The sequence below is a fragment of the Dendrobium catenatum genome, unplaced genomic scaffold, assembly GCF_001605985.2.
Source record: "Dendrobium catenatum unplaced genomic scaffold, ASM160598v2 fragScaff_scaffold_853, whole genome shotgun sequence".
Classification (NCBI taxonomy): Eukaryota; Viridiplantae; Streptophyta; class Magnoliopsida; order Asparagales; family Orchidaceae; genus Dendrobium; species Dendrobium catenatum.
Genome location: NW_021319315.1, coordinates 153,864 through 169,364, shown reverse-complemented (window position 1 = coordinate 169,364; position 15,501 = coordinate 153,864). Strand labels below are relative to the sequence as shown.

Here is a 15,501-nt window from a genome sequence, read left to right as displayed (position 1 = left end):
CTAATTTTTTTTAGGTTTACCTGCTCCTTTGTATTTCATGAATATTCTTACGCGTGATGGCATGTGGTATATTTTTGGTGATATGGGGTTGTAGTCATATCTTTGATGCTGGAAACTGAAAGCATCCATTTTGGAGCTCATGAAGACAAATGCCTGCATTGATTTAGGTTGAGGCAGTAACACCTTTTTTCATCTGCTCTGGTTTTCTTTATCAACATGTTTTTTTTGCAACACAGCTGGCACATTTCGTTTGCTAAGGTTTATTATTTGTTATTCTTTGTTTCTATGTTTTGTAAATTCTATTATCTGATTGATATTATCCGTCTAAAAATGTTGTTTGCAATATTTCAGGTGCTACCGAGAAAAATGCTTGATTTCCTTGATGCTCCAGTTCCATTTATTGTGAGTTCCAATAATCCTTTTTTAATTTTTATTTTTTTAATTTTGTATAGTCTTGTGTTTATAATTCAATTTTAATTGAAATTTGTTCGGATCTTTGAAGATTTATTTTTGACATAATGTTATTCGGCCAAGCATTTCTTTATTTAGCTTGAGTTGGTATCTGTCCTCTTATTCTCTTGTGAAATCATTAATTCTGTATTTTGAAGTATGATCTATTGTAATGCTCGCTTCCAAAATTTGGATATTAACTTTTTTTTTTTTTTATCTAATGTTCAGGATATGCAGGACAGATTATTTGCTAATTGTTGCTTCAGCATCATGCATATCATGTTAATCTGAGTAAAAATTGCTTGCTATAAGCATTTTACACTTTTCAGTGTTACCATTAAATCATGTATTGTTAGATTAATTCGCTCAGAGATTACACCCATGGCTCATACAGTTTTTAGAAACTGAATATTTTAATACATTAAATTTAATAATTTTGAAACTGTATGTTTATTAGCTTAAATTATTATTATACTTTTATGTTTTCTATAGTGCCATGAAATTTTGATCTTTGTTTTATTAAGGCTAATTTCTCACCAAATGATGCTTGGAAGGATTTTTATATGATTATTATCGACCTTGAAAAGCTTATGATCGAGTAATGTGATATTCTTTGGTGTTAAGGAAAGAAAGTGTGTTAAAGGTATGTTGAAATTATTAAAGAATTATTTGATGGAGTTTTGACTTGTATTAATAGTTATGCACTGACCAAAGAATTCTCATTTACAATAGGATTAAATTAAGTATAAACATTAAGTTCGCATACTTCATAATAGTTATGGAGATGCTTAGAAAAGATGTTCTAAGCCTCTGTCTGTAATTTTCTTATGACATTATTTTAATTGGTAAAACATCCGCAGGAATAAGTGAAAAGTTAAAATAATGGAGAAAATATTTAGAGCTTAAAATGGATTAAGATTAATAGAATGAATATTAAATATATAATCTGCAATTTGATTTGGTGTGATATTTAATATTATTTCAACAACAACATCAAGCCTTTATCCCACTATGTGGGATCAACTACATGATTTTTTTTTTCTCCATTGTGTTCTATTACGAGTCAAATTCTCATTTGAAACTAATAAAGAAAGGTCATTTCCAATTTTTTAAACCAAGACTTTTTAGGTCTATCTCTACATTTTTTTACCATAAGCTAAATCTAATACATCTAATATCCTAACAGGGTCATTGGAAGGCTGCCGTTTTATGTGACCAAACCATATAAGGCGATTCTTTATTAGATTATCTTCCACTAGAGCTACTCAAACCTTTTTCGCTTGTATACTCGTTTTGCATTCCTTCTCTAAGTGTAAAGCCAATCCTCCTCCTAAGTATATTCTCATCTCTGCAGCACTTAACTTAATTTTATACTTCTCTTACATATTTGTTTATTTTTCTCGGGCAATTTACTCTGGTTTCTTCTTCATTCATACAAGTTCAACACCTTTTTTTTTCTCCTCTATTTGGATCACACCTACAATTTGATTGTTTTAAGTTTAACTACCATCATATATTATATATTTATAACTTTATTTCATTTAAAACCTGCTCCATACTAATTTTTATAGTAATATTATTTCAAGATAAATATATACTGCATAATTAACTTCATGGTAATATGATCATATTTTGGTGTGTTACATTAATGATACTAATTAAAAATGATAAATACTAGCATTTTATTAAGTACAAAATTCTTATTTTTAATTATTCTTTAATTTATATTATCATTATATAGTTGAATATTTTTTAAAATATAAAATTAAAATGTTGAAGGTTGCGTTTCATTTTAAATAATTGTCAAGCACTTTGTTTCACACTTCAGTTTTTGAAAGCATTGATTAATTATTTATTGGCTTGGGAATTACAAAGTAAAATATAGGATTTTTTCTATGGCCGTGTGTATCTGTGTTTGTCGCCTATATCTTTATTTTGTGTCCTCAAATGTATTTCATAACGGGACCATCTTAGTCCTGAAGTTTGATCAGTTTCATGAACGATTTGAGGCAATGTGGCACTGCTCAAGTTTCATAACGGGACCATCTTAGATTATTATCTTGTTGATGTGTTTTGTTTTTCCCTTTTTTTTACGGAAAGGGTCATGCTTTCATTTATCATTTAGAGAATCTCTTTATAGCTTTTAAAAGCTTGGACGCGTTGAACCAACATGCTTAGGCTGCTTGGATGTTTTATTATATAACTTAGTACTGTGTTATTCATGATAGTTTTGAGAAATTACTATTTGAAGGATGCTATCTTTATTTGGTTTTGCAGGTGGGTATACAGTTTAAGCCATCTGACAAAAAGCTGAAAGCAGGCAATCTTATTTGGGTTAATGTCTGCAAGAACAAGGTTCGTCTCTCAGACACAGCTGACTTGTTAGCCAAAATTAGAATTCTTCTACTCACAACTACTTTCAAAAAAATTTCTCCTCTCATAAATTTCTTGTGGAGACAAATACCTGGTGAAAATTTTTTATATTTCTCCAAAAATTGAATGATTTGTGTCCTTTAAAGCATGAACACCTCTTAAGCACCAACACGCAACTCAGATAAGCCCCGAAACGTGTCTGAGATGTTCAAAATTGTGTCGGGTTTATTAAGAGTAAAATTTACTTTGGACTCAGGATGTACATGCCCCTAAGACATACATATCGGGATTAAAATATTTATCTTGTGTAAATTTTATCTCATCGGTGTTTTCTCCTATAATAATGAGTGACATCAAGAGAAATTTTATGCCCTTAGCCCTAGCTTAGGAAGTTGAGCGACTCTACCCTCAATGCCTTCTCATTTCGACGCATAACTTCAATGGGCTTTGAGTGAGCACGGACATGACTTCAACTTCATGCATTTAGAGGCTTGGCTTTGACTTTGACAAGTGTCGGCTTACCTACTTACGTGGGAGTTCTACTGCGACGGAGGACTTTGACTTTAACGAGCTTCAAGCGAGGTTTGGTTTTAAGTTTAACTTCTATGAGATTTGGCTCACTTGTGCTCCAACAACATCGAACTTAAATGGTTTTTCCTGCATTGACTTCAGCTTTGACTTCAAATTCAAATCCCATGAATTTCTTTTTAGTATTAGTTCTTTATAAGATTTTTTTGTAGCATCCATTGTCTAAATTTAGGGTTTAACTATTGTGACATTTTCTTATTGTTTGAGCTCAAGTAAATCATATTTTTATTTTTCAATATTATTTATGTTAAGTGAAATCTTCTTGGTTATTGAGCTAGTAATATAACTTTTTAATATTAAAAATTTATTAAATTGAACATCGAGTCCATGACATGTCTTATGTTTTTCCATTTTGTTGTGGTGCCGTGTTCGATCGTGTCGTGTTTGTGCCCCTATGTTCGTGTCTGTGTTTGATAGGTTGTGACATAATTAATTGGAAAGTAAAAAAACATATTTAACATTAAAGAAACAATCATCCATTACAAACAATTCATGGTTTCTCTTCTTATAGTTCTTGAGTTCATTTCTAAATATTTGCAAAAATATAAAGTAAAATAAGTGTGTCAATGCTAAATCCCTTACCATAATTTGATTAGATAAATTTTGGAAAATTAAATTCAATCTGATCATGGATGATTGCTTGTTTTTATGTGCAGTGAATTACTTATATTATTATTTTTTCTTGTTTTTATGTGAACTAAATTACTTATATTATTATTATTTCTGTATTAGAAATGTGTTGCCAATATAATTTACCCATAGCAGATAGTTTCTCCTTTGAAAACACTGCAAAAAGCAAAGCTATCCAGTTTTGTGTGGATAGCAAAATTCAAGGGGATTAATTCCTGTATGGTGCAAACTGCAAAGTACTAACTTGAAGCGTCATGTTGAATGGCTATGAAAAGATTATGTAAAAATCGGTTTCCTGAAATATTTCGAGATGTAATGAGTAAGGAAAGGAGTTAGATAAAGTCGAAGGGAAAATAATGCTGACTGCTATTTCACTGGTTTCTTTAAGCATCAAATTTGGAAGTAGTTGAAGACTTTATTGGGGATTGTAAAACACTCGGGATTTAAAGTTGGGCTTGATATATTAATAGGTAAATCCATTTTGAATTGCAAAACTTAAACCGGTAGGAGATGGAAAAGTAATAAGTTTTTCTATCTAAATATATTTTTACTGATATGGGATTAAGCTCAATATTTTCACATGAGTTAAGAAATGTTACCCTAATGGCAAACTTTCACATCATTCATCATTCCACATCATCCATCCGCCCCCTTTTGCTTTTCTTTGGTGATGGAGTTTTAACGGATTAAGTTCCGGGGTAAATTTTGAAAGGCAGATGGGTTTGTAAATAATAAGACACTACCCAGAGATTTCGCCCTCATTTTGCGATGACTTTATGATCTGAGTTCTGGCTTCCTATAGGCACAAGCCCCTATAGTTAATTACCCCCACGATAATGAGAGAGAACTTTCGATTAAGGCTAGTCGTCAATCAGATAGGGTATGTTGTATCTGTGAATATATAGTATCAAGCATATAATAGTAGCATGGGCGTAGGTATTGGAGAATTTTGAAGAGTTTATATCTAAAATTGAAATTTTCACCATCTTGCACTTAAAGCGGATGATGGGGGAATGGATGATGGGCCCGATTAAGATCCCATGGTTCTGTCGTCTCGGGCCATCGTGGTCACTAGTCTACTTAGTCAGAAGAGATAGTCGACCCAACCTAACAGAAGGATCCTTGTCGGCAGCCATGGGTTGCTTCGTCCAAGGGTGCCTTATAGACCTGGGGTGAATGCTTGTCTAAGGGGACAAATTTGAATCCACCTTAGCTAACAGAGGGCTTTATGCCCTATCGATTATATCCTATTGATTCATATTTCAAGGATTTGATGCCATTAAGGAGCGTGTTGACTCTGGCCATAACCGGTATTTCGTGGTTCCATTTGGCGGCAAAACCACTCTGTTCAGAGGGCCCCGGGTCATAACCGTTTATCTTGCGGTAACATTTAGCGGCAAAATCGCCGGTTAGATGACACATACCACGTCCTTACTAGCAGGAGATTGTTTGAGAATAAATCCTAGTGATATTTTCGACCAGGCATTAGCTCTATGTGAGCTGAAGTAAATTTTAATTTGTCCACCTCGGCAAATTGTTGCGGATGGAGGATGTATTTTTCTTCAAGTGATTAGATGGTTTAATTTTAATTTTAAATATCTTAATCTTGGGTTTTTTTTTTGGATTTTGGATTTTCGTGGATATTTGGGTGGAGCTTTGAATATTGAAATCACCCCTCCGGTTGAAATATACGTTCAACAAGGTCATCATCGGGGTGAAAGAGGTTATTTCTCTTTGTTGATTGAACCTTGTCGACCCTATCAACTTGCCGAGAGGCCATCATAGGACTTTTTTTCAACTTATAGGTTTTTAAGCCAATGAGAATTTCAAACCTTGATTAATATTCCTCCACTATTTCTTCACTAGCTTTGCATTTTCTTTTCCTCACATGGATCCTAACCTAAACTTATTTTAGATAATTAAAAACTAAATATAGGGTTTCCTAATTTGATGACATAACCAAATGAGGCTCAATTAAATTTCATTATAAGGAAGAAAGCCTAACCACGTTCAAGCTCAGCTCAGTTATGCGTGGCTTAGCCAAAACTCAAAAGTGTTTGGCTTGGTTTCTTCTATAGGTTGAATGACTTCTTTTCCTCTTGTAGTAGCTTGTGGTTTCGCTTGCTTCTCTAGAATAAGTAAGCTTTTCCTTTCCCTTCTCCCTTTATGTCCGTCTTTGATTTTTTATTTCTTTCTAGCTCTTTTTCTTCCTCTCATTTGCTCTCTCTCTCAATCTCGCTGCATGCCACTTGTTGCTCTTTGCATGTGCCCTAGTCTAAGTCTTGTGGGATTGTCTCTATCTCTCCTAGATCGCTTGGTTGGCCCACATCTGCACCCCCCTCTTCGCGGCTTGCTCGCTTCAATTTTTGCTTCCTGAGCCTTCCTACACTTCTCTCTAAGAGATGGAATTTCAATTTCGGTTCTATTGATTTGGCACTATTAGTTCATTTATGAACCGTTTTTTACGAATACTCTTAGACGTGCATCCAAACATCACTCCAATATATTTAAGGTTTAATGTTTTTTCTAATCAATTGTTCCTGTTTCATTGGATTAATGGTGCTTTAGATTCTTATTATATTAGTTTACCTTTACTTTTTATTCTTCGTGCAACTGGCCCTGGGAAAGCTTTGTTACTTGCTGGCATAATAGAAACTTTCTATACTATAACGTTTATGGTCTCTAATTTTTTAATTTTTGCAGGTTAATATGCGCTCTTTGCCTCAACTTCCATGCTATAGGGAACTTGTCTCTGAACTGACTCCTGTTCATGCTAGATTAGCATGTGAAAATTCCATAGCTAAAAGGCACCCTGTATATAAATGCAGTGAAGTTCAGGTGATTTTGTGTTTATTTTTATTCTCTTTGGTGAACTAATATTGTTGTGCTTATGTTCCTAATATATTTTGTTTATCAATTATAATCGTTCCATATAATGGATGTATTTGGTGTACCGATATATTATTTGGAGAGAATTTGATTTTTTTTTTCTTATGTTGAATTTATATTCAATAAAATTTTTTCATGCACTAACTTAAAAGAATGACTGAAACTAGTGTGTAGAAATGAAAAAAAGTAGAAAAAAAACTACTTTGAATTTTATGGCTTGATTTTGTGCAAAGTGTGGAAGTATTTATAAGCTTTTTCAAAACGCTTATTATGAAAATAATTCAAAAATATTTAAAGAAGAAAAAAAATTCATGAGGGGCATGTGGCTAGAGTAGGAAGGTGGCATATGGATAGCAATCTTCGAAACATAATAGAATAGAACCAACGGTTTGAAACTTTAATCCGTGTTCTCAAGGATTCCTATTAAAATTGGTTGACTTGTGGGTCTCATGGTCCTTCAATAAACTGCTATGTGTTTTCCAACTGTGCACCTACTGTTAATTTCTTCTACATCTTTTCTAGGATATGGAGGAGCTGGTTAACAATGTCATGAAATGTTACTGTTAAAATCCCAACTATCCCTTAGGCCCTTGATCCCACGGCCAAGGATGGAGATCCGTGGGAGGCTCACTTGGATTATGCCAATCTCCTTCCATATTCAGGTGGTTGATTTAGGAAGGATTATAATAGCGCAATTATGAATAATTTTGTATTTATTTGTTTCTTTATTAAGATATCTTGCATGGATCTATAAATAGGGATAAATTTGTGTAATAATAATTGAATCATTTCTCCCTCTCCAATTCTGTGAATTCTAACATGGTATCAGAGCCAACGGGCCTTCATTGCCGATTGAAGAACAATCGTAGAATCGTCGGATGAGGAAAAGAAAAAAAAGAAGAAATCGGAGCTTCCAGATGCCGTCGACGCTGCCTCCAACTCGGACGAATGCAAGCAAGTAGAGTCGGCACTAGGCGGAGTCGAACATCCAGGCAGAATCGGCACCAGAAGGAGGGAGCACCAGGCGGAACGGGAGCAGGGCTACGGAGCTCTATCCGACTCTCGCACTATCTGCGAACGGTCGAACAACCACGAAGGAACCGATCGAAGTATCATAACTTCCGATTCGACAGAAGGGAGAAGTCTTCGACGGAGCATAGTCAAACAGCCACGAAGGAGCCGAAGAAGCACCTCCTGCAACGCACCCGAAGCCGAAAAACAACGACGTCAAAGGAGTGTATTCGGACAGCCACTGAGGAGCCAAAGAAGCAACGCGTGCCTACACCTCCTATGATGTAACAAAGCCATAAACGGAGGCGAACGAAGCTTGCGAAGAATTGAAGCACGTCCGACTCACGAGTGCGAAAGAAAGGCTTCATGCCCTAGCTTCTCTCGATTCGAGTCCTTTAAAGCTCAGTCCAGTTCGGTTCGGTTTACTAAACTAAGAGTTTATTTCAAAAAAAAGGGGGCCTTTATTGCCGTAACTAAAGATCGGAGGGATCTTATTTTTTGGAAGCCTTCATTGTTGTCCATAATCAAACAGATAGTCTTCGTTACTATAAAAAAAAAGCCAAAATTTTGAGGAATATAGGTTCCCACTACTGGCCTTCATTGCTGGAATTATGAGAAATATTGGTCATTCTACCAGCCTTTATTGCTGGAATTATGAGGAATGCAGGTTCCCACCTCCGGCCTTCATTGCCAAAATTTTTCCATATATTGTCGTGCCTTCATTGCCGACCTTCCCTTGAGAACCGAGAAGGAGACAAACCTAAAGATAATTAATCCACCTTCTCTACTGCCCCACCACCGGCCTTTATTGCCATTTCCGATATCTAGAAGCCTATTCTTCAACGCAACCTTCATTGCTACCCTTATAGGCTTGACTGATATAGCCTTCATCACTATCATTTATCGTTAAAGCTAATTCTCCCACAATTTTGACCAAATTGAAGACTATGGTACACTAAGGGACTTGATAATTCTACTGGACTAATTACCAAGCTATGAATGACTGATCTGTATTCCCCAGCTTGAGGGGGAGTGTTAAAATCCCAACCATCCCTTAGGCCCTTGATCCCACGACCAAGGATGGAGATCCGTGGGAGGCTCACTTGGATTATGCCAATCTCCTTTCATATTCGGGTGGCTGATTTAGGAAGGGTTATATTAGCGCAATTATGAATAATTTTGTATTTATTTGTTTCTTTATTAAGATATCCTGCATAGATCTATAAATAGGGATAAATTTGTGTAATAATAATTGAATCATTTTTCCCTCTCCAATTCAGTGAATTCTAACAGTTACAAATAAATGATTCCAGATAAAACTCCTTATCTTGATTTCTTTAATGGTTTGGTACCATGTACAATACCTAATTCATCAAGTAACGAAGTAATTTTAGAATGGAATGAAATGCAGAATTTTTTAAGCCTAGTATTTTTAAGCTTAGACAGGATTGTTAGATACTGAATCATTTCCCCTTATTTTATATCTACTACAGTGGGATGTTGATGTATTGTTTTTTAATTAAATTACCAACTTATAATGAGTTTGATCTTAAATAATTGATCGAGTTTTTTTGGAACTGAATTATATATTTATATGGTCATTTGATCATTAATGCGCTTCCAGACTCATTTTCTGATTTATTTAGTATCCAAAAGATAATATTCATCCTTTTTTTAGGGAAACCATGGTCGATTTTGGATTTAATTATGAATGTTAAATTATAGAAATTTTGCCTTTGATTTCTGTTTCATGTTTTCCAATATTCACGATATTCATAGTAGAATATTTTTCAATACTAACAATCTTTCTAGTTGGCTTTAAATTTTTTGTAATTGGGAGATGTGAAATAGTCATATAGCTTCTCCATGAAGTTCTTGTGCATCATTTATTTATTTATTTTAATATTTGATGTAGGCAGGGGGGGAAGGCGGGGCAAATTATTTTGGGTTGTAATTTTGGTGAGCTGCTATGTCCTCTTCTAAAATCAGCTCATTAATGTTGAGCTCTACTTCTTTTTAGCTCATTAAGAGCTGTGGATTTGGTTCTTTCCCCTTTGCCTGTGACCCTTCGGTTTTCCTCTCCGGCTCCTTCCCGTGGTTGGTTCTTCACCCCTTGGCTGCCTATTCAGGTTCCCTTTGGTGCCCGTTCCTGTCTCCCGTGGCTTCCTTTCCAGTTCCCTATGTGACCCTTCGGCTGCTGCTCCTGGACAGCCCCTTGGCCTTCTATTTTCCCCTGTTTTGATGGTTCGGTTGGAGGAAATTTGGGTTGTTTGGCTGCTCCTTTTCTTCTATATATGTGATATTTTGTAAGCAAAAAAAGAAGTTTATAGACTAATTTTTTGAAGCCAAAAACCTAAGGGTATTTCTTGGAAAAGCTTGAGAGCTTTCTCCACTTCTTTTCTCTTCTTCTTGGGAAGGCTTGCGAGCTTGTCCTCTCTTTCGTCTCGGGCTTCTTACCTCTTTCTTCTCTCTGCAAGTGACCACCACATCTGTATCTTTCTTCTCGATCAGGAAAAGCTTCTTTACATATTTTCATGTCTTATTTAAGTTTGTAATGTCATGTTATGTTTAAAAGTGTTTAAAGTGTTATTTGTCCTTTTTATTTCAAGTTATAAGGAAAGTATTTGTTTCTTTTTTGTGACCAAGGGTCTCCTACTTGTTTTGGGAGCTTTTGGTTGCATCAATATTGCTAGTGGAAGGTCTATATCTTTGACATTGTCGCTAACAAGGTCAATAAGTGACATTTGAGTTGTGAACTTAAGATTTCCCTGGAAGTTACAGTGATCTTCTTGACCTTCATTAACCACCTCTTTCCCAATGAAAATTAGTCTGCATGTGAGCCACATGAATGTGTTGATTGTTTACTTTACTGCTTATGTACTTTCATGGTGAGTAGGAGCACTAGGTTGTTTTGTGTTGTGTTTTTTTTTTTTTTTTTGTTTTATTTATTATGAAGAGTCTTTCCAATGAAAACTAATAAGGTCGATAAGTTACAATGGATTGGAGATATCTTACCTGTTACAAAGATCTCCTAGAACATTATTAGCTATCTATTTTCCTTTTTATAATGATAATTGATTTTGGAATGTATTTACGAATTAGGATTGAATAAGTGAAAAATAGTCTAACTTGACGACGACGACAACAATAGCAAGTTTTTATCCCACTATGTGGGATCGGCTGCATGAATCATTTTTCTCCATTGTGCCCCGTTGAGTCAAATTCTCGTCTAAATCTAATAAAGAAATGTCATTTCTAATATTTTCTAACTAAGTCTTGTTATGTCTACCTCTGACTTTCTTAACATAAGTCAAATCTAATACATCTATTTTTCTAATCGGGTCATCTGAAGGTTGCCCTTTTATATGACCAAACCATCTAAGGCGACTCTATCTAATCTTATCTTACACTGGAGCTACTCCAACCTTTTCACATATATGCTCATTTTGTATCCTGTCTTTGAGAGTAAAGCTACTTATCCACCTGACCATCCTCATCTCTGTAATACTTAACTTAATATTATGCTTCTCTTTTAATGGCCAACACTCTGCACCATAAAGCATCGCAGGTCTCACTACCATCTTATAGAGTATTCCCTTAAGTTTGAGAGGGACTTTTCTTTCACACAACATGGTTGATGCATTCCTCCACTTCAACCATCCAACTTGAATTCTACTAATAATATCCCCATCTATTTCACCATCATTTTGAACAATAGACCCAAGATATTTAAAATGTGTACTCTTATTAATGACTTGATCATCCAAAGTCATAATCCCCCACTAGATCTATTATTATTAAGATTACACTCCATATACTCAGTTTTAGATCTACTCATACGAAAGTGTTTAGACTCTAAGGTTGACCTCCATAATTCAAGTTTACCTTCAACTCCCTCTCTAGTCTTATCAACAAGAAGAATATCATCATAAAATATCATACACTAGGGCACAACCGCTTGCAAATATCTAGTTAGAACATCCATGAATAAAGCAAAAGGATATGGGCTTAAGTTTGATTCTTGATGTAATCCAACTGAAATAGGAAAATACTTGGTCAAACCACCTTGTGTTTGAACACAAATAATAGCTCTTGCATACATATCCTTAATGACTTGAATATAAGCATTATTAACCTCTTTCTTATGTAGAACTCTCCATAGCACTTCTCTTGGAACTTTATCATATGCTTTCTCTAAATCAATAAAAATCATATATAGATCCTCCTCATTCTCTCTATACTTCTCCATTAAATCTCTTAATAATTGTATAGCTTCCATAGTAGACCTACCTGGCATAAATCCAAATTGATTTTGAGAAACATTAATGTCACGCCGCAATCTATGCTCCATCTCTCTCTCCCATATTTTTAAAGTATAGCATATTAACTTAATTTTTCTATAATTCGCACAATCTTGTGCATCACCTTTATTCTTAAAAATAAGAATCAACACACTCATTCTCCACTCACATGTCATCTTTTTAGTCTTCAAAATAATATTAAAAAGTTTAGTAAGCCACGAAATTCCTTTATCTCCTAAGCATTTCCACACTTCATTTTCTTTTCCTCTTTTGTTCTATATTTCTCTTCCTTTGTGTCCTCCTCCTCTTCTTTTCTTTATTTATCTTGCTTTGCTTTTGTTCTATATTTCTCTTCCTTTGTGTCCTCCTCCTCTTCTTTTCTTTATTTATCTTGGCCCCCCCCCCCCCCCCCCCTCCCCAACACACACACATTTTTTTTTCTTCACTTCTTCTCTCCTTCTCCTTCTTCCCTTCTTTTTTTCCTTTTCTTTTTGCTTCCTTCTTTTGTATTTCCTTTGTCGAGCATACTCGAGCTCCATTCTTATCTGGTTCTGCTTTGGAAGGACAATGATGAATATGAATCATGGAGAAATAAAAAAGATGGATTCATATAACAGAGAAATATGATGAAATAAGCTTAAGTTATTAGCAATTTATCTAAACTATCCTATTGGCTATGCCCATTATCAATTTATACTTGCATGGTATGAAATTTTGGAAAAACTCAACTTTTGCTACAGTATAGTTATTTGCTATAGTAACATAAGGTAAATCATTTAATAACTAAATTAATTTATAAATAGAATGTAGAATTTTATAAAAAAATAGTTTTTATGATTTTTGAGATGTGTGAAAAACAGGGTATAATTTTTAGGAGAAGTTTTCAATTTATCTTTTTGAAATTTTAGGTGTCATAGTGTATGGGGTTTATTGATGGCTAGGAGCTACTTCAGCATTATGAATATGATGTTGATGATGATGAAAAAATACAGTGATGGCAGATGTCTTTGTAGTTATGATGGTAGGTTTTATAACTTGTTTGATGATATTAAAAATTTGCCTCTAAGTGACCTTTAGCTGATCTATTAATGATTTCCAGTGATGCAGTATTAAAAGATGCCACGATCCCGTTAACTGACTTTCTTTTTGTTTTTAGTAAATCCTTAAAAGAAAAAAATGGAAGGTCCTACGTTTGAAATTTGAATCGTTTCTGTGAAATATGGGTTATACTATGGGTTTTGCTTTTCTGGAGTCATATGGGTATTACTAGTGCAATATGGTCTGAAGAATCATACACCCACAATTCTTGATTAGCCCAAAGAAAAAGATATTTCAATTTTCATACAAATGCACAATTAATGATTGTCTTAATAAGGGCAAGATTCATCCCTTTGCTCTAATACTCTTCTGTGGTGAAGGAATCTTAATCTTGTGCGTATATGCTATATAAAATGAAATCAGGTGAGGGCTTGTAATTTAATTGTGTCATCTCCATGAACGCAAATCTAAACTCGATCCCGTTGATATCCTGCAGACTCGTTTGCTTTGTGCATCAATGCATTCCTCATATCTACATATATTTTTATCAGGCTTTACATAAGTTAGAATTTTATTTGTAAATACATTTTTGCTCCATACTTACCTTGTTTGGATAAGCTGATCAAAGTCTCTGGATATTTCTTGTCTGGAAAAATATGCTACTGTGCTATCAGTTTAGTTAATGATGAATTAGATGTAGCAATCGTTTTGTCTTTGTCTATTATTTCCTTTTGTTTGTAATGGCCTTTCTGATGATGCATGTATGCTAAATGTTGAGAATTACAGGCAGAGGCTGCTGGAAACTTCTTGCGCATTTTGAGACGCTTTATGGAATCTCTTTGTTTGAATTTGCGATCTCATACAATCACTAATATACTGGCCAACAATGACAAGGTTGAGACCTGTCTCTCCTTTGTTTTTGAAGTTTGTTATCTTCTGCTATACAAGAATTACTTCCTTTCAGATGAATACCTTAACTTTTTGTATCTAATAGGACTTTGTATTACTTTGTCAGGTTTCTCTTCTTCTTAAAGAAAGCTTTATCGAATCATTCCCCACCAAGGATCAACCATTCATGAAGGTTTTCTATTTCCTAATATCATCTCATTCTTAATTGCATGGCTATTTTTAATGCTATTCCTTTTGAGATATCTTATTCCAAGAATAAGATTAATCAGGTACTTTTGTTTCAAAAGACCTTATATTCCTACATTTGCTTCTCGAGTTGTTTTTTTTGCCCCTTGATGGATTGTTTTGGATTTTGTCTGTACAATAGTTTCACATTATCAGTCATGGAACTGAAGTATCCTTGAGATGGTGCCTTGGAGCAGATTTGCTCAAGCTTCGCGACAGGGATTACTTGATCCATCTAGTATGTGGATGCGGATAATTGTGTTATGAGATTAATTAAAGGCTACGCAATTTTTTAAGAGTGGGGAGTCCATTAGCTTTAAAAGATATTATCACCACTAAGGAGACCAAGCTTGATGAGTAGCTTCCAACAGAGGTCTAGACATTTTGGATCTCGTTTGTTTTGGTGATGAGAAATGATAGGATTATCTGCTGGTTAATGCATTGTTGGCAGCTTTCCTAAGGGAGAGGTGTTGGGAGTGCTGAATAGGTAAGGAGACAAAACAGTTGAGATAGAAATTGATTAAAAATAGATAACAAATACATTATCAATGAGTAATAAAATGAATTTTAGAGTATTAAGAAGTAAAAATGGTTTGGCTTAGATAACACGGATTTGAGTTGTTTGAGAAATAATTGCAAAGAGTAGGTTTAACTCCTAAAGCATCATTTGATAAGAATGTTGGAATTTAAACATTCATAAAACTTGATTACACATAGTTGGGATAAGGTTAATGATGATCAGTTAAATTTGTTTGATTAAATTTAATCTTACATATTAAAACATTAGGTTAGTTTTATTATTATTTAATTAATTAAATGAATTAATTAATTGATTAATTGATGTAAAATGATCATGCATTAATTAATTAAGTATGATTTTTTTATTAAGTTACCTTTATTTAATTTGTAATTCATATTTAATTATTAGAATCATTATTAATTAGTCAATATTAAAAAAAATTGGTTTGGAAAAGGTTGCTTTGCTATGGGGCAGGTTACCTTCCCTTATATCAACCTGTGATGTTATCTCGCTGTACATATTTTCCCTTAGCAAAGTAGCCCCATTTTTCCTGGGTGTTATAAAGTT

The 15,501-nt window shown here is 34.2% G+C and overlaps 1 protein-coding gene across 3 annotated transcripts in view; it reads left to right on the top strand.

The window, feature by feature from the left end:
- LOC110106099 overlaps window positions 1–15,501 on the top strand; it is a 73,778-nt gene that overhangs the window by 56,852 nt on the left and 1,425 nt on the right. For 2 of the 3 annotated variants that reach the window (XM_020835852.2, XM_020835855.2), the window contains exons 14-18: window positions 352–402; window positions 2,728–2,805; window positions 6,745–6,879; window positions 14,067–14,174; window positions 14,296–14,361. In XM_020835852.2, the coding sequence (XP_020691511.1) occupies window positions 352–402; window positions 2,728–2,805; window positions 6,745–6,879; window positions 14,067–14,174; window positions 14,296–14,361 (438 nt within the window). Of the gene's footprint in view, window positions 1–351; window positions 403–2,727; window positions 2,806–6,744; window positions 6,880–14,066; window positions 14,175–14,295; window positions 14,459–14,556; window positions 14,902–15,501 lie in introns of all 3 variants that reach the window. The other variant, XR_003701520.1, reaches the window with a different exon arrangement.